General features: G+C 32.4%; 1 protein-coding gene across 2 annotated transcripts in view; it reads left to right on the forward strand.

The window, feature by feature from the left end:
* Nucleotides 1-25,247, forward strand: part of acap3a (ArfGAP with coiled-coil, ankyrin repeat and PH domains 3a) — a 74,690-nt gene that overhangs the window by 30,712 nt on the left and 18,731 nt on the right. For both annotated transcript variants that reach the window (XM_058764091.1, XM_058764092.1), the window contains exons 2-10: nt 5,525-5,582; nt 9,242-9,361; nt 10,906-10,959; nt 16,748-16,806; nt 17,981-18,164; nt 18,550-18,594; nt 18,676-18,771; nt 20,006-20,080; nt 21,758-21,769. In XM_058764091.1, coding sequence (XP_058620074.1) covers nt 5,525-5,582; nt 9,242-9,361; nt 10,906-10,959; nt 16,748-16,806; nt 17,981-18,164; nt 18,550-18,594; nt 18,676-18,771; nt 20,006-20,080; nt 21,758-21,769 — 703 coding nt within the window. The remainder of the gene's footprint in view (nt 1-5,524; nt 5,583-9,241; nt 9,362-10,905; nt 10,960-16,747; nt 16,807-17,980; nt 18,165-18,549; nt 18,595-18,675; nt 18,772-20,005; nt 20,081-21,757; nt 21,770-25,247) is intronic.

The following is a 25,247-nucleotide window of genomic DNA, read 5'->3' on the forward strand; positions in this document are numbered from 1 at the left end:
ACTTCAAAAAGTACTCAGAAATGGTTCCAAACAAAGTGCTGGAGAGATCTGAAACGGCCAGCAATGAGTCCAGATCTGAATCCCATAGAACACCTGTGGAGAGATCTCAGAACAGCAGTTGGGAGAAGGCATCCTTCAAATCTGAATGACCTGGAGCAGTTTACAAAAGAAGAGTGGTCCCAAATTCCAGCAGAGAGGTGTAAGAAACTCATTCATGGTTACAGGAAGCGATTGATTTCAGTTATTTTTTCCAAAGGGGGTGCTACCAAATATTAAGTTAAGGGTGCCAATAATTTTGTCCAGTGCATTTTTTGGGTTCTGTGTGGAATTGTATCAGATTTGACTTTTCTTCTGTTTTTTTTTGTGTTGTTCCAATGCAAACAAAAAAAAATAAACACGTGAGTACCAAAACATTTGCAACTGCAACAATTTTCTGAGAGAAGGGCTGCATTTTCTGACAGAATTGCAAGGGTGCCGATATTTTTGGCCATGACTGTATGTGTATATAATTTTTTTTTTTAAATAATTGTAAATATTAAAAAATATATATACATGTACATTTTTTCAAAATATACTGTATGTTTGTGTATTATATATACACAGTACACGCACATATTATGTAAACAAACTTTTATTTTGGATGCGATTAGTCGTGATTAATTGTTTGACAGCACTTTATTAACACTTATTTTGAAAACAAAATAAAAAATATTCAGAGAATTTGCTTTTGAAATATAATGCAATTTAATGTGCCTCAAAATTTATGGTTAGTTCACAATGGTCCTGATGATTCAAGTTTTGCTCTGTTTTTGATCACTGGCCATCAATTCAATGACATCAACAAAATATTTAAAGCAGTTAGTAAAATACATAAAAAATCGAATTAAACTTTTTTTTCTCCACAATTTTTTTTTTCAGTATACACCAATATAGCAATTAAAAAACTATATTTGGAAGCCTAATGTGCATTAAAACCATTGCGATATTCACTGTTGTCTTTATAATAAAGCAACATTAATGGCAATTTAAAGTGCATTATAATTCAATTTTTCTGCACACTGGCCACACTGATGCATGTTTTGCTCTGTTTTTGGTAAGTGGCTGTATAGCTGGAGGCTGCAGGAGAATTAAGGCTTTTACTGAATTTAAAAGGCCCAGACAAGAGCACTGAGAGGCGTTCAGTCTAAGAATAGAGACCCACACACACACTTCTCTCTGGATGACTCACTCAGACACTCTCTCCTCTTGAGCACTCGGAGCAATCATTCAATCAATACTGAGCCCAGTGACATCATCATCATCAGACCCTCATGGTGACCTCATCCGGATGGAGACCCTTTTAGCAAATCAGTTTGCAAAGGGGTCTCAGTACATGCAGCGATTATAGCTGTTGCAGTGTAACAATGAAAATATTCCCTCTGAGGTGTGAGATGTGTCTGAGAATACAGCGGATGTTGTTCTCAGCTGTTCTTTTTTGCAGATTAGCGGGTCGTTTGATAGCGTCCACTGGAGTGTTTCTCTCATTATGGTGGGCTCCCGGTGGACGAGGGTTGTTCCCCTTTCAGCTGGTACCTTCTGGCAAATGCGTCAAGGTCAATAATGCAGTTCACTCATGCGCAAACACACACCAGCCACCAGCAGGACTGGCAAATATATTGCTATTTTCATGAAATTCATCCTATATGCTTAAATGATTTCCTTTTTTTTTTTTTTTTTGGTCTTGTAAACGTCTCAGATGTTGACTGTGCAAGCGTTGTTCAAAACATACGTGTTAATTCTGGACTGATTTGACAGAGCTGATATAAACAAACCCTGCTCTTCTTTTATCTGGTTTGTGGGTGTAAACAGAGCCCGGCCCTGCTGGAGGAAGTGAAGTCAGCTGGACACTGAGCCAGAAGCAAACATGTCTCTGCTGGTTCTGGTTCTGCATCTCAACCTACAACAGCACTAATGTTGTTACATTGAATATAGTCTTCAGGGCTGATCTGTTGTGGTGAACATCTTACATCTTTGATAAAGAAAATCTATTCATGACATGATTTTTGACAGCATCCTCATTTTACAGCATTTTTACCCAAGTGCCTAAAACTTTTAACAGTACTGTAGCTTTGCAGGTAGGTTTCTTGAAGATGTTTCTTGGAGACATTGCCACAGTTCTTCTGGATTTAGTCTGTCTCAGTTTGTTCTGTTTCTTCATGTGATTCCAGACAGACTGGATGATAATGAGATCAGATCTCTGTGTGGAGCACTGGCTGCTGTCAGACAAAAATCTCACTGGATTATTACAATTAATTGAAAAAAATGAATGTTTGGAAATGTAAACTGATATTTCCTACTGACACACTACAGCAAAAGATAGAAATAACTTACTTAAAACCATTTTTTAGCAGGTGAAAATACTATTGTTCTAATAATTTTGGCCACCACTTTATGCATATATGCATATATATGAATGCCATTTAATGTATATGTTAAAGACAAACATGAAATGGCATTTACAGTGCATTTAACTTTTGTATTATGATGGGTTTTTTTTATTTAAACACAACTAATTTAGTGTAGGGACTTGATTTTTATCTTTTTGGATTTGATTGGATAAAAAAAAAAAGTTGAATTAAATTTGTTATGTTATGTTATGTTAATGGTTACCATTATGTTTCTCTACCCACATAGCCTTAGTTATATCGACAGTAATGTTGAAAGTGGAGAACTTTATATAGAGTAAAGTCAAAAATTATTTCATGTTGTCCTTAAACCATATTGCTATTTATTCTCTTCATTTGCGAGATGAAGTGATCTACTCAGACATAACAGGTTTTATAAATGTGGGGTCGGCCCCCATGACGGTTGCCATGGTTACAGGCCCGGGGGCAACGTGCGCATCCATCCTGGGAGTGCCATGTGCAGTGAGCTGGCATGATCACGGGTGAGGAAGAGAGTGGGACGGCAGCTGTGCTTCTGCCCAGGAAACGCATCAGGAGGTCAGACAGCTGCAGGACACTCCAGATGAAGCTCAGCAAGTCTTGAGACATTATATAAACTGGGCCTGGGTTTATTCAGGGCAGGATTCCCAGAATGAGCAAATGTTTTTGTAGGGATAAAAACAGACTTTATTTTGGTGCAGGTTATACAAAGAATGAACAAAAACAGTTGAATTCAATGAGAAAGCAGCATATTAAATATCTTTGTGACACTGGTTTGTGATTTAGAAAAATTATTTTTCATATTCTGAAGAAGTGCTTGTCTGTGCAAAACCCGTCACTGTGATGCTGGGATTTGTAGGTGGTTACCAGACATTGCTGTGCAGCTGCAAAGGTGTTTTTAGTGGCTGTTAGGGAATTGCAATGTGCTTACAGGGATTTAAAGGGGATCTTTCTGGGGGGGTTTTCTGCATTTTTTCTTGTCTGTGAGGCAAAAATCGTAAGGCAGTGCTTTGTTACTGTCATGTTAATTCTGGACAGATGTGTGTGTGTGGATGTGTATTTTATAATTAATTATAATTACTTATTTTTCATATATATATATATATATATATATATATATATATATATATATATATATATATATATATATATATATATATATATATATATATATATATATATATATATATATATATATATATATAATACTAATTTTACAAATTTTTAGAACATGGCCAATGTCTGTCTCTGTACTCGAGGCACAATTGCTTCTGCTCTAAATGTAGAACATGTGCATCAGCGCAGCCTCGCTCAAACACGTCACACGCAGAGCATAGCGAGAGACAGAGAGATTACTGAATGTATAATAGTCTGAAAAATAATTCAGATCTCAGTGATATGGCTTAACATAAAGCCTGAGGCTTTAAAACAGCCTCACAGTTCAGAGGGAAAACCTTTCTCACGCAGGAAGACTGCATGATGGACAGAGGGAGGAGACGGCAACTTGTAATTTCGGTCCTTCTGAAAAGAGAAGGCCAGATCTGATTGGTCAGTTGTGTTCAGGACTCGTCAGAATAACCATAATTACAAGATTAAAAGACTTTAACTGTTGAAGCTGCTGTCATTTCGGTTGTTTTTACATGTTGGAGCTACCTTAAAATGGCAAATTGTAATTTGACAAAGATATGAAAGGTTTTTACTATTCAGAAGCTCATAATTACAGTAAATCCGGCATGAAAGCACCATAAAGTCACACAATGGTGACTTATTTGCATACTCCTGCTACAGTATGCACTAAAATGTGTATACTTTACTGGCTGTGGGAACGTACAGTTGTGCTCAAAATTATTCATACCCTTGGTAAATATATCTAGAAATACAAAATATAATTCATACTTCATGTTTACATTTATACAAATAAAAACTGCAGTAGCAGCTTCAGCCTTGTGTTTTTGTCTACCTTTTTACAAGTGGAAAATCTGCCTCTTGCCTTGTGCAAGGGTTTGTTACTAATATTAGCCAAAAAAGCATGTTCTTTGAAAATCAACTGGAACAATGAACATTAAATAGTAGGAATTATTCCACAATAAGCATTTCATGCTACCTCACTACATGTCACATGACCTCATTATGTTATATATTTGATTTTATTTCCTGTTTGTTCAACACGAATCCAGATTTTTTAAAATTTATTATTTTATTATGAAATTTTATTTTATTTTTGTCACATGACCTTATGTTGCATATTTGGTTTATGATATTATTTCCTGTTTATTCAAACTAATATAAATTTTATTATGAATTTTTATTTGATTTGTATTTTATTTATTTTTAATTTTATTTTTGTCACTATGTGTGTCACATCGTGTTGCAGTAAGTGCAGTCCAGTTATAATCTTGGGGATGAAAATGGTTATTTTGGATTTTTAATCCCAGTTTTATGGTATACAAATTAAACTACTTAATTATCCAATTAAAAAAAAAATTATAATTATATATATTAGTGCTGTCAAACGATTAATCTCATCCAAAATAAAAGTTTTTGTTTGCATAATAAGTGTGTGTACGGTGTATATTTATTATGTATATATAAATACACACACACACACACAGTATATATTTTGAAAATATTTACGTGTATTTGCATGTCTATATTTATATTAATATAATTTATATTATAAATAAATATTTGATATGTAAACATAACATTTTTCTGAAATATATACATGCGTGTGTGTGTGTATATATGTATGTATGTGTGTGTTTATTACATTATGTAAACAAACTTTTATTTTGGATGCGATTTAATCACGATTAATAGTTTGACAGCACTAATTTATATATATATTTATATATGCATGCAGTGTGTTTGTTGTATACTATACATTTTAGCAAATGTAGTTGTCATCTAGGTATTCTATAATCTGCAAATATAGTAAGGTCATATTTTTATTCTCACAAACTATTTCGAGTGAATACGAAATGAAGAATGAAATGTAGATCCTATGAAATCTGCTGCTAATTTGTTCCTTTCTGTGCCATTTATCAAGTTGTGAATGTCGAGCCAAAATAATTCACGTCATCATCTGTCTTGTGTTCCAGGGCTAATATTGATGAGGTGGAGACGGAGGTGGTGGAGATCGAAGCCAAGCTTGATAAGGTACAGTAAGACGCTTTAAAGCTGTCACTTGACCTTCTGACCCCATCAGAGTGCATTTAGGCCACATGTTTGAAAATCACAGATTAGATTTGTTAGAAATCACATCTAATACCTTCCAAGACCTCTGGAGCCAAACAATGACATCAGCCGCTCCCACAACAAGGTCAAGCGGTCAAGCTCAGGCTTTACGGATCATCAGTGTGTGCAAATGCTGGTGTAAATCCAGCTGAGAAAGCAGAAAGCAGGGCAGTTTATCATTAGAGAGCAGAAAGAGCATGTGTGGAGAGGCATTTGTGGTATATGAGATTAGAGGAACACTGTGGATTAATGTATAGCAATGGTAATCCTGTTCAAATGCTGTAAAGATGGCTGAACCTCATCGACAGGAAGATCCATTACTGTAATACAGCAGTCTAGTCTAGTGCTCCCAAGAAACTAGCCTTTGGGCAGTTGACATGACGTCAGTTTTATTTTATTTTCTTTTGCGGACTGTCTATTTACACTAAGTGCAAATAGCCCACCTTGTTGGCAGAGGCCATTTACACTAACTCCGCCCACCAATGTGTGATTGGGCCAGTCAACACTACAAAAGACGGCTGTCAATCATCAGCTCCAGTGGTGCAGAGGATACAGCACGTGTTCTACTCTTTTCAACGCGATCGACCCAGGTTCGAATCTGCCTTCTGGCAAACTATTTTTCTCCCTTTTCAAATATCATATCGGAAAGGCATTTATTTTCAATAAAAATTAAGGAAATAATTGAAAAGTAGAAAATAAAGTATTGGTTAGGGTTAGGGTAGTTTTATTTTATTTTATTTTATTTTATTTTATTTTATTTTATTTTATTTTATTTTATTTTATTTTATTTTATTTTATTTTATTTTATTTTATTTTATTTTATTTTATTTTATTTTATTTTATTTTATTTTATTTTATTTTATTTTATTTTATTTTTTCAGTCCAGTGAAATAATTATGTATTTATATTATTTATAATCATTTTTAGATAAAGAAAATTCAGTTTTTGTGTAATTCAGTTAAATTGACCCCATATTAATACAAAAAAAGATGGCAAGAAATGGTGATGTTACAAGTTAATCTAAAAATATAGAGACATTCCCTTAAAAAAAACAAATAAATAAAAAAGACCATTCATGAGAAGATGAAGGTGAAATAATCTTTAAAGAAGTGTTCATCTGCTGACAGATGTCACGAGCACACGTTTCTCTAATTCCTGTGATCTCCATCTGTTCCTGAAAACCTTAAAGGGGTCATCGGATGCAAAATTCACTTTACAAGTTGTTTGAAAATAAATGTGTGTTGGAAGTGTGTGTACATATCCATCCTATAATGATAATAAACCCAGTGGTTTTTAAAAAATCCCTACTTTAAAATCCCCTTTCTCAAATCAGGCTGTTCTGAGATTCCTGTCAGAATGACGTAGTTCTGTAGGCCCCTCCCACGATAGTTGATTGACAAGGCCGTTTTACCTTAGACCTGCCCTGAGTGAACTGAGTGAGCTGTAAACAGTCCGACCGCCACTGTGTCGACTCTGGTGCAGAGGAAGACAAGATAACTCAGATTAAGCGACTGAGGTGTTTTGTTGTTAGATGTAATAATGAATATAGCAGTCGTCATTTACTCCCGACATCTGAGCTGCTGACGACGCAGAGGGTTAACGTTACTTTAGAAGTAACGACCCCTTTAAGTGACGGCTGTCAATCCAGATTACACCTGTGTCACTTTAAAAGTCTTCTTTGGTAATTTATTTATTTTTTTATTCCTGAAATTATCAGGATTTTAAAACAAATTACCTAAAATTAATATTTATTATTTATTATTATTAATTAAATTATTATTTTTTGTATTTTTTTTATTTATTTTGTATTCATTTTTATGTTTTTAATTGTTTTTATTTAAATGTATATTTTACTATAGAAAAGTCCTAGTTAGTGCAATAACTGATTAGCATATGTATATATACTGTATGTATGTGTAGTGTGATATGCATGTTTTTAGGCGCAGTGATCCAGAGAAATGAATTGGTCTCATATTTGGTTTTGTTGTTTAGTGTTTCCATGCATTTTAATCACAACAACGTGCAACTTTTGATAATTTCATCAGGCTCAACAAAACAACTTCACCACAGACTTCTGATCTCATGTGATCTTTCTCCAGGGAAACGGTTGGAGATATCACACTGAAAAGGAATCTTATTGCATGCTTATCATATGTAGGAAACTTAACATTTGGAGTCTTACTCACAAACAGTAAATGATGCATCTCGGTCTATTTTTGCATGACAATTTCTTGTTATTTCTCGCGTCTGGCTGCTCAGATGCAGAGTCTGTGGGTCTGTTCAGCAGCTGTGCAGAACAAGGCTCTCTGTGTTTGTTAGATTGACTCATGAAGAGAGTGTGGGAAATTAAGAGATTTTCCCAAACCCATATTTTCAGCTGGATGTGCGTGCGTGGACGCAATCAAAATAGCACCTGAGGTAAGAAAGAGGAAGATAAAATACAGAAGAAAGAGCAATACGGGAAGAAAAGGGAACTAAACGGTTCGGGTTAGACTCGAACGCGGGGACAGACACATGGAGCCCATCTGAGAATGTGTCCCATCAGACACAAAGCAAACACACAACCACATGTGAAAGCCCTCCGCTGAGTCTGAGATGTGTGGCATGTGCGAAAGTGGGAAATTTTTGCCTTGGCCTTTACATGTGGGAACTGGTAATTGGCACATTAGTGAGGAGAATTACTGCACAGATGAAACCGCACATGTTGTGTGTGTGTGTTTGTGTGTGTGTGTGTGTGTGTGTGTTTGTGGGATTTAAAGAAAGATTTCTGGTTTCGGTTAACCTAATGTTTATATAAATGTACTGCATTAATATTTTTGACTCATAAGAGAAGTGTGATTATAGTAATGCCATTATAATGAAAGTCTACAAGATCTTTATTATGATTTTAGACAACTTTACAGCTTCAGAAACAACTTTTTTTTTATATACTGAAGAATTCATTTAAATGCTTTTTAATGAACTAGTCTGTGTTTCTGAGCAAATCTTGAAGTGAACAAATTTTTCTTGTTTCTAACTAAAATGTTAATAAAATAAGACACATTTCAAGTTCATTAATAACACATAAAAAGACACCTACTGGTCACCATCTACTTCTGTAACTGTAACGTTCAGAATGACTCACTGAATGAATCTTCTGCATGCAAGATTTGATTCACGGAGACAAATCAAAATCCCCATCATTAATGAAACAAAAATACTAAGAAAAATATTAGTTTCTAATAGTATTAGCTAAACTTATTGAAATATTAGTAATATAATATTAACTAAAATGTTTACATTTTAACTAAAGAAGGATGCAAAAGCATACTTTTAAAAATAAAATGTAAAAAAAAAAAAAAAAAATATACTAATTTATGAATCAATTAAAAAAAATTATTTCATTTTATCACTCAGCATTATAAATATTTCATCAAATAATTGTGTTTTGCTACAAAACTTCAAAGAGTTTTAATATTCTGCTCTGTCAGCGCAGTTATGATTAAGACTTAAAGTTTCTGCTGATGCTCTAAAAAGCATTACGCATGGATGGTTCATTGTGTATTATGTTAACCTCTTTCTCTCTCTGTTTTCTTTAATAGCTGGTGAAGCTGTGTGGCGGTATGATTGAAGCTGGGAAAGCGTACGTCACCGCCAACAAACTCTTCATCAACGGCATCCGTGACCTATCCCAGCAGTGCAAGAAGGACCAGATGATATCGGTAATATTTTATTGTGTGTGTGAGAGTTTGCTTTGTCTGTCAGTTCTGATCACGAGAGTCATAATGGATATTATAAGGAAATATGGTTCCTAAGAATTCCATGAATGATTCTTAGAAGCTTCACAGATGTCTTAACTTAAATACACAATAAACAATATTATTTATATTATATAAAAACAAAATTAAATTTAACTTTTTAAAACTTTTGTTTTATTTTTCTTTTATTATTTATTATTACTTTTATATTAATTAATATTATTAATTATCAATTACTATTATTTTTAATTTTATTTTTATTTAAATGTATTATTTTTAATTTTATTTTTATTTAAATGTATTATTTTTAATTTTATTTATTATTTATGATATATTAGTTAGTTATATTTTATTATTATAATAGAGTAAAATTTTATTATTCATTTCCATTCATTATGTAATATTATTATATATTATAATTATATTTAAATTGTATATAGTATCAAATTAAATTTATATTAATAATTGTTGATTAATATTATAATTATATGATATTTGTATTTATTTTATTTGTTATATATTATTTATATTTTTATTAATTATAATAATAGTATAATTTATTTGTTTATTATTAGTTTTCATTATATTTTATTTATTATTATTTGCTACTATTGATTCAATTTATTATTATTTATTTTTTTTTTTAAGTAGACCTACTATTTATTCCAAAAATTCTAAATCTTCCAAATTCACAACTATGAATTCAGGGAGTGAGTCAAGTTTATTATTAATGATTACTTCTTTTAGATCAATTCATTAAAAGTCGAATCATTAATTCACGAATCAGACCTCACTTCGTGCAACCAAAGAGGAGGTTGCAGTAAGAAAATGTATAGCCTAGTATTGTATGGCATCAATCGCATTCTTTTGCTGTGGTGATGTATATAAACAGTGTAAACGTTCAGGAACAGTTAGCAAAACTGTACACCATAAATCACTCCATTCCAGTCATTTTTCAACCCTAAACTCACGTCTGTTTTTAATTGTGAGCTCTTTACTGGCAGACTCTCTGACATAAGGGCGTCAGGCTGCTGTTTTGAGTGTCTCAGACACTCTTTGACCCTGATTAGACATGGATTTAGTCAAAAGGAAGCAGGCCGGGGCTCCTGTACTCTCTCCTTTCTCTCTGTCAGTAGTGCCAGTTGGGTTAGACTCGTTGCCGCCATCTGTAAATGCTATTAAGAGTCTTTTGGCTTCTCTTTCCTTGTACCCAGCTGACTAATGTTGAGCATCTTATTAAAACCTGCTGCTATTTGCATTTTCCACTGTAAAAACATCAAGTCAGACCCACAATTACATTTCCATTTTGACAAAAGCTGTTGCACGCTCAGCGGGGCTTGTTTTCCTTGTCGGACGGACTCAACGTGGGCCAGAATATTAATCGATGAAGATACGAGAATAAACATGCGATTGAATTACCAGTATCACATAATCGATTTGTGGTCTTGATAATGAAAATGATCCAATTTGAATTGTGACGACTGTGACCTGTTCTTGTGTTTTCACAGGACTGTCTGGAGAAGTGTGGCGAGAGTTTGCAGGAGATTGTCAACTACCACATGGTACGTCTGGTGTTTTTCTCATTTGTTTCTCCTCAGATGAATATTTGACATCTTACGGTGTCATCGTATCGTGAAATGTTAATGTGTTTTCCCTCATGTGTGGCTCTGCTCTAGTGAAGGTGATGTGTGTGAATGATTTAACGTGCTGCGATGCTGTGAATCATGAATGATCCTCGTGTTGAGTGTAAATCATATATGATGCTCTGTCTGTTGTTGTGAACGTCTTTTCTGGTCATCAGAGACGATATCTAGAGCATTCAGAGCTTTCAGAATTGGCAAAAGCTAACAAAAATGTCCTTGGGATCAAATACTAGCATTTAGTGTTTTATTTATATATATATATATATATATATATAAGTAATAGAACTAATGTAAAATATAGTGTAATATTTGTATATAGTGTGTGTGTGTGTGTATATAGTTTATGTACTGTACATACAATTTAATATATGTACGTATATACAGTTTCTAAATTAGATTATGCTATCAACTATGTGCATGTATAATTTATGTATATACTATTTTATATATGTATACAATTTATAAATTAAATTCAAATATACTATCAAATTTATTACTAATATTTATTATTAATTACAAATAAATTATAATATTAATAATTTATATTATACATTATATTGCATATGGGAATTATATGCAACATGCTGTCAAACTCAAACAAATTTAGTTCTTCTGGTTATTTTTAATGAATTAGCCAATTAGTCACATTAACCACTTCCTATCTAAATGTGTTCAGATTGCTTGGTTGTTTTTCACAAAATGAGTATGCTGATCTGAAGAGAGGTTTATTGTGTGTGTGTGTGTGTGTGTGTGTGTTATGTATATGTATATAATGCATACAATGTAACATCAATAGTTCCATTATTCTACAAATAACCTTATAGCTTTACTGAAGAACAAAAAATGGATGAGGAGGGTTTTGCTGAATTTTCATGTGGAATAATGAATTAGTCTGACTAATTATCTGTCTTGTTTTCCTTTAGAAAGCTCTAAGCAGCACGTGTTAGGGAGGGACGTGACTATTGTTAGTTTCTAACACTCATCTGCTCATTCTCTAAGCGTGTTGTTTTCCAGCTCTCGCTGAGGTGTTAAATCTGACCCGTGCACCGCGGGCCGTCTGTCTGTGAACTCACTGCCCGTTTGATGAGCTCTTTTGAGAAGCGAGCACTGGGTCTTTAGAGAGGGGCTGTACAGAGGCCAGCAGTGCCACATGGGGAAATGACATCACAAACGAGGTTAATGGGCAGGGTCATCAGAGGGCTAGGAACTGAATCCTGCTGTGATGGTGTGTGTGTGTGTGTGTGTGTGTGTGTCAGGAAGCACCTGAGCAGTGTGTGCAGTGAGGTATAAACATGAACACTTGAGGGTCACTTATATAAATGGATGCAGAAAGACAAACACATGCATCAGTGCACAAGAGCACTTACAGTGAGACAACAGGGATGTAATAACCCTCCATTATTGATACTATGTATGTATGTATGTATGTATGCATGTGTATATATATATATATAAAATTTCAGTCTTCTTTGCTCATATTTACCAAGGGGACAAGTAGTTCTGACCTTGACTGTATATATACATAAATACTGTATATGGTATATATTAATGTCATGCAATTAGGCATGTCCAAATATCTGCATTAATGATTGCATGTTTTGCATGCATTGACTTTTTTTTTTTTTTTTTTTTGAATAGACTTGTGCTTAATTAATTTTTTGGGATAAATATAAAATTGTTCTTGAATATTTCTTTGCAAATATAAATAACTAAAAATAAAATAAAATAGTTTTACATTAAAATTTATATGCACGTGTATAGTTAAAATTTTACTTAAATAATTCATAGTTTTAATGACTTTATTATTCTAAAATGTGAATAAAAGAAATAATTTACTCCATTAACTTTGTGCATGCAGACGCTTATGTTTAACCATGTTCTTTATCAGATATCATAAACATAAACATGCATGTAAACACCTTTACTTTTAATGTTTTTTCCTTCTATTTTTATTTTTTTAAATTAAAAAAAAATAAAATAAGAGCTGTTGTTGAGAAATGAATGTTGAATTATGGGGAAAATAATCTGGTATTATTGTCAAAAATGTAATTTGGGGAAACTGATCATTTATCTATTTTATTATCACTTAATTTAAAATAGAACTAAACATTTTTTGTCTTAACTGGACAGCTGTTACCATAGAATTTATTTACACATTATAATTGTGAATTTTGTATATTGCTAGAAAAGGCGTTTTTATGTTCCTAAATGAAATGTTTTCGTGCATCGGAACAGAGATAATAGAATGAATGGAATTTCTGAATTTCAGGACAACATGTTTATTAAGAGATAGGAAGGAAATGAATCAAACTGGAAACAGCGATGTGAAAAGCTGGGATAGTATGTGAAGACGAAGGTCTTCGAAAGAAAGAGCGGTGTCTAGGGAGTTCTTTGGGAAGTTATGTCAAGAGAAACTCTTTCCTCAGCTCTTTATCCCAACAATACAGGAATTGTCTGGAAAGCAGGTGGAAGGGATTGTAGGGTCAGTGAGGGGCTTTTGCATGTTGGAGGTATTTGATGAGCCTCACGTTCTTACAGATTGTCCTAAATCTCGTGCAGAGACAAAAGTCGCTAACCCACTGACATATCAGTGTGGTTACTTGGCATTTTGATATTGTGGGTACAGTTAACCTTTTGGTTAGCCCTTCATACTGTTGTTTGCAGAGAGCAGGAAGTGCAGGGGAATTTAGCCCAGCAAGAGCACACGCGGCAGTAAAGCCCAGTCAGGACAATATTCAGCATAGCCACACGCTGCTGACATTTACACAGATGTGTTCAGAAAAACAATACAAGATAGGCGGGAAAACCAAAATAGAACACAAACCCATCACCATTATTGCATGAAATAACCTTTCTTTTAATAATAAAATTATTATTATTATTATGATTATTATTATCAATAATAATAACATGATGATTATTATTATTTATTAATCAATCATTTATTATATTAGTATATTCTTGAAATGTATCTAATTTAATTATTATATATTGTCAAAATTCATACATATAAATATATTCATACAAATTTACACATTTTAATGTAAATTCATTATATTATTTAAATATGACATAATTATTTAATGTTATTATACTGAATCAATTTAATGTCTGTTGTCAAAAATAAATTAATATATGTGTGTAACTATTATTAATTATTTTTAAATAATACATTTAATTGAAATAATAAATGTATTTATAGTATTCATTTATTTCTTTTATGAAAAATAAATTCACACACACACACACACACACACACACACATATATATATATATATATATATATATATATATATATATATAACATTATTATATATAAAATATTTAAAATAGCATTATTATAGCATTAATATATAATTTATTATTATTATTATATATATAATTATTATAATATTTAAATATTTAATAAATGCATATTAAAATCATATGTATATAAAATTATAACAAAAATTATAACTTATTACATTTTTAAATATTACACATTTAATTAAAATAAATGTATTTATATTGAATTAATTTCTGTTATCAAAATGTTAAATATTTGTTATTAATGAATTAAATTAATTAAATGAAATATGTGTTATTTTATTTAGGGCTTTGCATTCTTTTTATTTATTTTTTCTTTATATACTTTTTTTTTTTTAAGTATGCATTTCTGAAGCTGGTATCTGTATGTGATTTCATAGAGAGCTCAGATTAAATACTCACTTAGCACTTGGCAATGTATTAAACCACAATATGTCAGTCGGCGGACCACACACAGGGCGTTTCTCTCCCTTCCTGCCAAAGAACGAGACGGGCTTTGCTGCGACAGACGGGCGGTCGGTTGGGTTCTTGGTTTCCCAGAACCTGCTGCTTCATTTAAAGGCCGTTTGGATGCAGGATAAGTCACTGACATCTATTAGAGCTCTGTTTAGTGATGGGCATCTCGAAAAACCGAGTCTTGTGTTTTATAGAAGGATTTTTGTTGCCTAACTGTAGGGGAGGCCGTAAACCTTGACATGAGGCACAGAGGAGCACAAAAGCATTGGCCTTCATCACCAAGCACCTTATTTGGGCTCTGCTTGTGTTTATGGAGCTATAAACTGACCCCCACTAAGAAAGTGTGAAGTGAACCGCTTAGTTTTAAATGTATTCATCTGGGGCGTAACATCAGAATCTGGCTTTACAGCTCTACTGACATTACCTCATTTTACTGACAACACAAACAGGAATATGATCTGAAATGGTTTTTGCTTGTGCTGATGTAATTGTTGAAGTGGGATTTTGTTTGCATCATGGATAGGAGTTCTGCAGGAAAAGCTACAGGTAATGACACTTGGATTTTTCCTCCAAAATAACCACTGAAAATGCAAAAAAACAACAACGTATTATTATTTTATGTATTATTCAAATGCACATTTTATTTATATTTGAAAGTATTCATATTGTATTAAAAATTGAGTTGTCAAAATTAAATTCATACAATATATTTATTTATAACAATACATAAATTATATTAAATAATTTTTTATTTTATTTATTTATATTGCATTTGTTTTTTTGTTTTTTTTATTGAATTTTGTTATTTGACAATACATTTAGAAATGTATTTGTTGTATTTCATTTTTATCAAAATAAATTTATACAGTATATCTAAATCTATAATTTTATTTATAATCAATTATATTTAAATAATACATATTTTGTGTGTTCACTTTATGAATTGTGTGTGTGTGTGTGTGTAAACATGTACACACACACAGACACACACATTATATCAATTTATTTCAATTCAGTCCACGCCTTTCAAACAATCTTTCTTATATTTATCATATAAATATAAAATATATAAATGTAAATATATAAACATATTTTAACATCTTATTTCCAAGCCCTAGTTTTCGGTTCTTAGCTGCCCACTTATATGGTTTTATTGACACATTTTATTTTTATGTGTAATTTAGGGGTGGTTTATCTGAAATAGTTGGTACCTCAGTAATAAATCAAAAAAGCTGTAAAGCAAAGAAGCGTCTTGAGAAGCGCTGAAGGTCCAGCGCTGTGGGATCATCTGTGCTGATGTGGATGTGACTGAAGCAAAGTATCTTGCATCACCTCCCTTTGTTTTTCTGTTGTTTCCTTTGCTCCATCTCCTCTTTCTCCTCCATGTCGCTCCCACCCTGCCCGAGTGACCTATTTTTCCTCCGCATACAAGATCAGCTCAGTCCTTGTGCAGAGGCTCGGGCTGAATCTCAATGAGGCGGAGGGCTGTGATGATGATGATGATGATATGTGTGTTGGGAGGTCATACTCACAGGTTTACATCCCATACAGCTCACATTAAACAAATGCAGAGTGCCATCTAGTGTTGACAGTGGAGCATTACATGCAATATTCCCATTTCCCATTTTTTTCTCAGTAATCAGGGTAATCAGTCATTTTTTGGTCTAAGTACTGTGCTAACTTTACCTTCTGAAACATAGAACAGTAATTTGTTGATAAGAATGTTGTTCCTGGATTAATATAGGATGTTGACTGGTGAACATTTCCTAATAAATGTGTTAAGCTTCATTTTGAGCTATTGTTGGCTTTGTTTTCTTATGAAATAGGCTTGTCTATTGTTGCACATATTCATTTATACATAAAAAGAGAGAGATACTCAGATGACATTGGTTCAAACTAGAGTGATCTTTTTATTCATGTTTATTTTTATTTTGTGTTTTTCAGATCCTGTTTGATCAAGCCCAGAGATCAGTCAAGCAGCAGTTGCATAACTTTGTTAAAGAGTGAGTTTACTGGACTATATTTATACACTTTTGTGTTGCTTACTCTGATAAAGAACTTGTATTTTACACGTTAAAAGTAAAACAGTTTTATCAATATTATCACTATTGATATGGGGAAGAAATCTTATTGCATTTTTTTTTTCTGATAAAAATTCTGTTTTTTTTTTTTTTTTTTATTATTGTTTTTTGTTTGTTTCAGTTTTCAGTCTCAATATTCAATTTTGCTTAGATATGATATAGGATTGTGAATATATATATATATATATATATATATATATATATATATCATGACTACAAATAATAATAATAATAATAACAATTATTGCAATAATTTACTTTAATAATAAAAATTAAGAAGTATTTTAACAATACGATAGTGATTATGATGATGATGATAATAATAATAATTTAATTTAATAATTATTTTACAGTACAATTTTGTATTTATTGTAATATTATACATTTTTACATTAATATTATACATTTTCTTGCAAGTTCTTACTAAAATGTTTAGTTGTAAAAAAAAAAAAAGTGTTCAGAAATGCTGCAGTTTATTTAAATAATATTTTTTAGTACCTGCTCTTCTCTCCATTAAAATGACATGCATTAAAATATGAAAATATCAACTCGCTGATATCACTCCGAAAGGTCAGAGATGTGGAAGTGTTGCCCTGCCGTGGCCTGTTTTTATTTATACATGAAAGCATTCACGACCACACACTCTCTGAGAAGGGTTTTTTTTTTTTCATTATTGTGCTTCCCGCAGGCTGATTATAAATAATGATCTGACTTTTGGAGCTCATTAATAATTGATGTGTCCTGGTGGAGGATAATGGGATTCCTATTCATTTATCACAGGTGATCACTGATAATGCAATGGGTGGAAGATTTATATGGCAAAACTAATGGCATTTCAGGAAGACCGCTGCGATATGAAGCTTTTATTAGCGCCACCTGATCTGTCATGTGTAATTATATCAGGCAACATTAATATTTCAGACATATTTTGTTAAAATAAGCACAACTGCCTCTCATGTTCACCCTGAAACTGCTGGAATAGGAATAGTTCACCAAAAACGAAATTTCTTGTTGAAAACCTTCATTGAAGCGTCCATATCAGCAGCTTTGTATTCATTAGACTACTCAGATAATGAATGTCCATCTGTACTTTCAGTGACGTGCGTAAATTCAAGGACACGAAGAAGCACTTTGATAAGGTGAGAGAAGATTTGGAGATCGCGCAGGTGAAGAACGCCCAGGCACCTCGAAACAAACCCCACGAGGTGGAGGAAGCCACCAGCACCCTCAACTTCACCCGCAAGTGCTTCCGACATCTCGCACTGGACTATGTGCTGCAGGTAACGTATAAACACTCATCTCCAGACTGTTAGGATTAGGATGATATTTGGCCGAGATACAACTATTTGAAAATCTGGAATCTGAGGGTGCAAAGAAATCTAAATATTGAGAAAATCGCCTTTAAAGTTGTCCAAATGAAGTTCTTAGCAATGCATATTACTAATCAAAAATGAAGTTTTAATATATTTACGGTAGGAAATTTACAAAAAATCTGCATGGAACATGATCTTTGCTTAATATCCTAATGATTTATGGCATAAAAGAAAAACTGATGATTTTGACCCATACAGTGTATTGTACAAATATACCTGTGCTACTTAATATGACTGGTTTTGTGGGTCACATATAAGAATGTTTCATATAAATCTGTTTTCCCACATATAGATCAACGTCCTTCAAGCCAAAAAGAAATTTGAGATCTTAGATGCGGTGAGTATCAGTGATGGTGGATGTAAATGTGTAGGTTTATTGTGGACTCTGCATCATCTGGATCTGTCCTGTTTTGTGCAGATGTTATCCTTCATGCATGCGCAGTACTCGCTGTATCAGCAGGGCTACAACCTCCTGGATGAGATTGACCCCTACATGAAGAAACTGGCTGCTGAGGTGAGCAGTGTTCTCTACATACGCTATTGATTTCTGTCTGAGCGCTGGTGGCCAGTTCGGCAACACTGATTCAGTTTGAAATGAAAAAGTTTGAAAAAAACAGATGCAAAGTGATTTATTTTTTTATTTTATTTTATTTTTTCATTTTTATTTGACAAATTCATTCATTACATTAGAAATATTTATTTATGTATTTATTTATTTATTTAATATAATTGTGTGTGTGTGTGTGTGTGTGTGTATGTATCATTAATTGTTAGTTTAGTAATAAATTAATTATTTAAAATATTATGTATTTTGCATAATTTTAATTATCACCCCAAAAAGTTTAAACTGTTCCTCTTTTTGTAGTCCATTTATCATTTAGTATAATGTGCAATGTCATTTATTAAGAAATTTTGTATTAACAATTTATAAAGCTTGTTAAAATGAAAAGCAGTGTGTAAATAAATAAATAAATAAATACATTTGTGAATACATTTATTAATCAATTTATTTGTTTGCTTTTTAAATTATTTATTTTATGTAATAAAAATTATATGCCAAAAAGTAAGCCATTTCCCTACATTTATAGTCGATTTATTTTAGTTTATAATGTCGTATACAGATCTTTTCTTGACATGACATTTTGTAAGATTTGAACATGTATGTTCTTATACAGCATAAATTGATTTTGTTTACTTCAAACTTTAAATAAATTAATTAATTTTGATTCATTTGTTTTAATTTTGAGGTCACGCATTATTTTTGTTTGGAAAGTTGGCACTAAACTCATGTGAAGACCCAGATTAAACTGAACCAAAAATAGTATAAAATGATTCTATACAAGTTTAAAACAAGTTTTAATGACAAAACTATTCAAATGTAATTTTTTGTCTCTGAGAAAAAAAACCTGGATACATTTTTCAGCATCCAAAAAAGAAAAAAATCAACCTACCCTCAAAATAATAAAATACAGTGGCATTCAAAATGTTGAAATCTTGTTTTATCGGCAAAAATGATGCTGTGTGAAATACATTCACCTCAGACAGGGTCTGATTTCTGTCTAATTAGCTCATCGATCAGCCACATTACATCACTGACTTTAGTGCTTAACTTACCATCACATCTGAAAGTGCAGTGCTACAACGGACAGATAGACACCCAGTGCCTGTGGATAATAAACATGATCATGTTTTCCTGATACACAAGACGACAACAAACTTACAATGAGCGGTTGTTCATCTTGTCACAGCTGGATCAACTGGTGATTGATTCGGCGATGGAGAAGAGAGAAATGGAGCATAAACATGCCACGATTCAGCAGCGGGTAAGAATAGACACAGAAACGCATACTGTATAAACAACATGGTGTAAGAAAAACCCTACTAAAGATACTCTGACAAATAGCGCTGTTGACTCGCGTCTAATGCTGTAATTAGGCTGTTAAAGATGCTAATCCTCTAAAGAAAGGAAGTGTTCTGCATTCTTCACACTGGAGTTAGTGATCGAGGATTATTCATGCTTTAATTGGACTAGTCCAGTTACTAAAAGACTAACTCTAATTCTAAGCGCTGCAATCAAACTTTGCAAAACTAGGTTAAATTAGAAGAAAACATCAAGATAAAAGCTGTGGTGCTCATGCCGTGATTTAAGTTCGAGTCTGGCCTGCATCGTATTCCTAACTTCATCATGTTTTCTCTTCATTTTCGAAACATTAAAAGGAAGATAGTATGTGGACTTTAGCCCAGAGTTATTTAAAGATACCTTTTCAATTTCCTTCAGTGTTTGTACTCCTGTTCTTCTGGCAGGAGTAGAAAAGATCTGTCCTCGAATGTTCCTGTTATTGATGATGTTGGGCAGACGGAAAGTGGATATATTTTGGGCGAACAGAAAATAGAGCTTGCTGAAGTGCTTTAGATGATTTTCAGCAAGCGCTCTGACAGCACGGCTTGTGTTTTCTGACAGCTTCTGACACCTAGTTCATCACCTTTCTGTAAAAAACATTTATAGACAGATATCTACATAATATTTGCTCCTGTATCATGAGTCCCATGGACATCTAAACTCAGACTTTGCTGCAAAAAATAAAAATGATATTTCTAATCATTTTTATATTCTATAATTAATATTATATAATGATTTTTAATTAATTATTTTGAATTCATTTTAATTCTATAATTTAATATCTTTAATTATAATTTATTGTTGTTGTTGTTGTTATTATAGACAGCAGTGTTATTTTAGTACTATTTATATACTGTTATAGTTGATCAATATTTTGAATCAGATTTTATTTTAATGAAATTTTTACAATTTTATTTTAATTAATTATTTTATTTTATTTGTTATAATTATTTTAATTAAAATAATTTGATTACATTTTACAATTTTATTATGTACTTTTTTATGTAAGTTTTATTATTATTATCATTATTTTATATATTACTTTACTAAAGTACTACTTTATTTTATTAAAATATTACTTTATTTTATTTCAGTTTTAGTTCCATTTTAGGTTTTTTTTTTTTAGGTTTTTTTCAGTTTTTGTGCTTCTACATAACCTTATTTCAGGTGATTTTCACTTAAAGTTTTTAATCTAAATTAATTTTTTAATTTATTTCAGATTTATTTCAATTAACAAAAATGCTCGTTTTAGATTTAATTAAAGAAATTAACCCTGCTATATAATTCAAATAAATTACATCCTTGTGTGATTTCAATTTTAGCAGTGCTGCCAAAACACAATGAAAGAGATCTTTTATGTTATTTTGTGAAGTACAAAAATATTTTTAGGTTATTAATTTTTCAGTCTACTGTAGGCAGTTAATGGGGAATACTGAGTTTGCACTAAGCATATTTAAAAACAACCTTACAAATTCAAAGCACTTTATTCTGGAGGTGAAGTTATGCATATTCTTATCCTAGTATGACAACTTATTTCTAATTTTCTTTTTTTCTGTTTTCTTTCATATGGTGCTCTGGGATTGTCTTCATCCTGATTTAGACACTGTTACAGGTGAGTGTTTTACTCTAAACCCCATCAAACGTGGCTGTAAACATTTTTATGTGACTTTCAAGATGGAGGCTATAAATAATTCATCTGCGCTCAGATGGATTTTTATGGGAAAAAAGTGTAGTTTCGCTTGTAATTCTGACCCAAATCCTGTGTTGTGTAACTGATGATATAATTACAGTTCAGTGAGACTGATTGATTTGTCCTACAAACGTATCTGACTTATGTAACGGCTGATGGCAGTCCCATCATCCTCCACTCAACACAGCAATTATTTAGTAGATGTTTCTCCATCTATGGATTTTTTTCAGTTCCTTATTGCGGTTGATGAAAAGAGCAGCCGTTTCTCTTTGTGCATTGTTTAAGAGATGCTTTCTGGGACTGCTTTGGATGCGGTTGATCTCAAGAAACGCTCGCGATCCATCACAGCAATTAGCCACAAACTGTGGTGACAGTACTGGGCTGATGGCATCAGAGAGGAGCATATGGTCTCAGAGCCACTTTAAGAAGAAACTTACCCATAATTACATAATGTTGTGATTTTTAAACCACCGAAGCCTGTACTGTTTCTGGGTAATTGTCTAAGCTCATATCCTCCTGTCTGTCACAAATCCTCTGGTAGTTCTTACGAAACTGCTTGAAAGTGTTATGAAGTGTCTCTCTCACCGCAGATCTGTCCCTGAACATCAGTTAAACCCATTATTGACCCACAGGAATCGCTGGAATGGGCAGAACCTAATAGAATCTGCGCTACAAACAGGAGGACGTGATTGGAATGGATCTTTTCTATTAGCCTAGCCTAGCTTTTTTTTGGGTGAAATGCAGTTTTCAGTGCAATATTGTACATTTTAAATTTTGAGAAAACGTGAATGGTGTAAAAACCCGCAGTCACAATGCTAAGGTGTTATATGTGGTTGCCAGGGTGTTGGTAGGTGGTTACTAGGGTATACTGAATGGTTGTTGGGGTGATTTTAATTTTTAGTGGTTGATTACTGATCCAAGTCAAAAGAGCCCACCTAAAAGTCTCTTTCTGGATAAAGTGTTTGCTACGGTGTTCTGAGTTGTTGCTAGGGTGTTTTGAGTGGTTGCTAGGTGGTTGATTACTGGTCCAAGTAAAAAAAAATCCACCCTAAAGTTACTTTCTAGATTAAATGGTTGCTAGAGTGTTCCGAGTGGTTGCTAGGGTCTTCTGAGTGGTTGCCAAGTGGTTGCTAGGTTGTTTTGAATGGTTGCTAAGTCAAAAAAGCCCACACTAAAGTCTCTTTCTGGATTAAAGTGTTTGCTACAGTGTTCTGAGTAGTTGCTAAGTGGTTGCTAAGGTGTTCTGAGTGGATGCTAGGTGGTTACTAGGGTGTTTTGAGTGGTTGCTAGGTAGTTTCATACTTGTCCAAGTCAAAAGAGCTTACCTCTTTCTAAAATAAGTGTTTGCTAGGGTGCTCTGAGTGGTTGCTAAGTGGTTGCTAGGGTGTTATAAGAGTTTGCAAGAGTGTTTGAGTGGTTGCTAGGTTGTTGTTTACTGGTCCAAGTCAAAAGAACCCACCCTAAAGTATATTTCTGGATTAAGTGGTTGCGATGGTGTTCTGAATGGTTGCTAGGGTGTTTGAGTGGTTGCTAAGTGGTTGATTGGGTGTTCTGTGCGGTTGCTAAGTGATTGTAAAGGTGTTTCAAGTGGTTGCTATAGTAGGTAGTTGCTTACTGGTCCAAGTAAAAAAAATCCACACTAAAGTCTCTTCTGGATTAAGTGGTTGCTAGGGTGTACTGAGTGGTTGCTAGGGGTTTTGAGTGGTTTCTAGGTGGTCTCTATGGTGTTCTGAGTTCTCAATTTCAAATAAGCAGAAGCAACATGTTCTGTACTGATTTTGTTCTGACTGAATACAGTTGGTAGCTTCACAGTGAGTCATATTGTCTTTCTGGCATTATTATCAAACTTTTACTGGTGTTATCAGTGTTTTGACACACTCGCTGTCGACTCATGAACATAAATCAGGCCTGTGTGTTATTTCAAAACCAAAGATATTTACATGTGAGTTACAGCTGAAGATCTGCAGGATCGCAGCCAGTCGTCTCTAAAGGAAGAGAGTGTCACTAGTGTGTGATGTGAAGATTAATAATGTTTCACAGGCTGATTAATTATATGGTGTTTCTGTCATTACAGTAGATAGAGGTGGTATTTTTTACAGTATCAGATGAAGTGAGCATGACGTTCTTGAAGTCTCCATTGATGCCCAGCAAGTCAAACTGCAGTTCTTACAGCTTCACAGCACTTCACTACAAATATGACGCCCTAAATTTGAGTTTTAATATTTCATCCTGTGTTTTTATCCCACTGGAATACTTTAAACTTTGATAGACTTTGTAGTTGAAACAGACGATGGCTTTTATAAGCGCACACGTCATCGGCAGCTCCTAAAATAGCGCCGCTTGTCTTCTGCAGTCTTACAATGTTTTGTGAGATGCTGCACAGAAGATTCTTCCGCCACAGCTGACAGGTATTGAAATATTCCGCTTTTTAATTACATTTGTTGTAAAGACCAACATTCGCATTTTGGTTAATTGCTATTTTAAATCATAGTGAGCATAATTTTTACACTGGAGGTCAAATTAAGCTTAGTATTGTTGTGACTGGCTTGATGGGTCATGAACTGAACATCAATGATTTATTAAATAATTATGTTTTTGCTGTATGTGTATGTGTATATATATATATATATATATATATATATATATATATATATATATATATATATATATATATATATATATATATATATATATATATATATATAAATATAAATTATATATTATTTTTTAGGTATTTAAAATATATTTTAAGCAATAATTAATATTAAGTATATTTTTATAGTATAGTTTCATGACATTTCTAACTGGCATTTCTTGCGGTTTTCTTATAGTAATATTTTATATTATTGAAGGTTTTTATATTTTATGTTTTTTTATATTTTATATATATATATATGTGTGTGTGTAACATTACATATTTTTACATTTTTTAAATATCGTTTAATGACATTTCTAACTATTTGCATGTACATAGTCTGTTTGCACTTCTGATTCTAGTTCTAATATTTAGTATTTTTAAGGAAAGTTATTTCATTTTATGTATTTTTATTTTTTACATATTTATTACATATATAATATTTTATATTATATATAAATAGTTTAATTATATTTTTAGCTTTTTGCATATACATAATGTTTGCCATTTGTTATATAATATTTAATATTATTAAAGAAAGTTATATTTGTTTTATATATTTTATATTTATTTATATAAATATATTTTATATATTAATTTTATATAACATATATTTTTAATATTTAAATATAATTGAATGACATTTCTAACTATTTGCATGTACATAATCTGTTTGCTCTTTGTTCTAATATTTAATATTTTTAAAGAAAGTTATTTAATTATTATGAATTGTTATTTTTACATATTTATTTTATAACATTTTTT

Source organism: Onychostoma macrolepis, chromosome 23 (genome assembly GCF_012432095.1).
Source record: "Onychostoma macrolepis isolate SWU-2019 chromosome 23, ASM1243209v1, whole genome shotgun sequence".
NCBI lineage: Eukaryota > Metazoa > Chordata > Actinopteri > Cypriniformes > Cyprinidae > Onychostoma > Onychostoma macrolepis.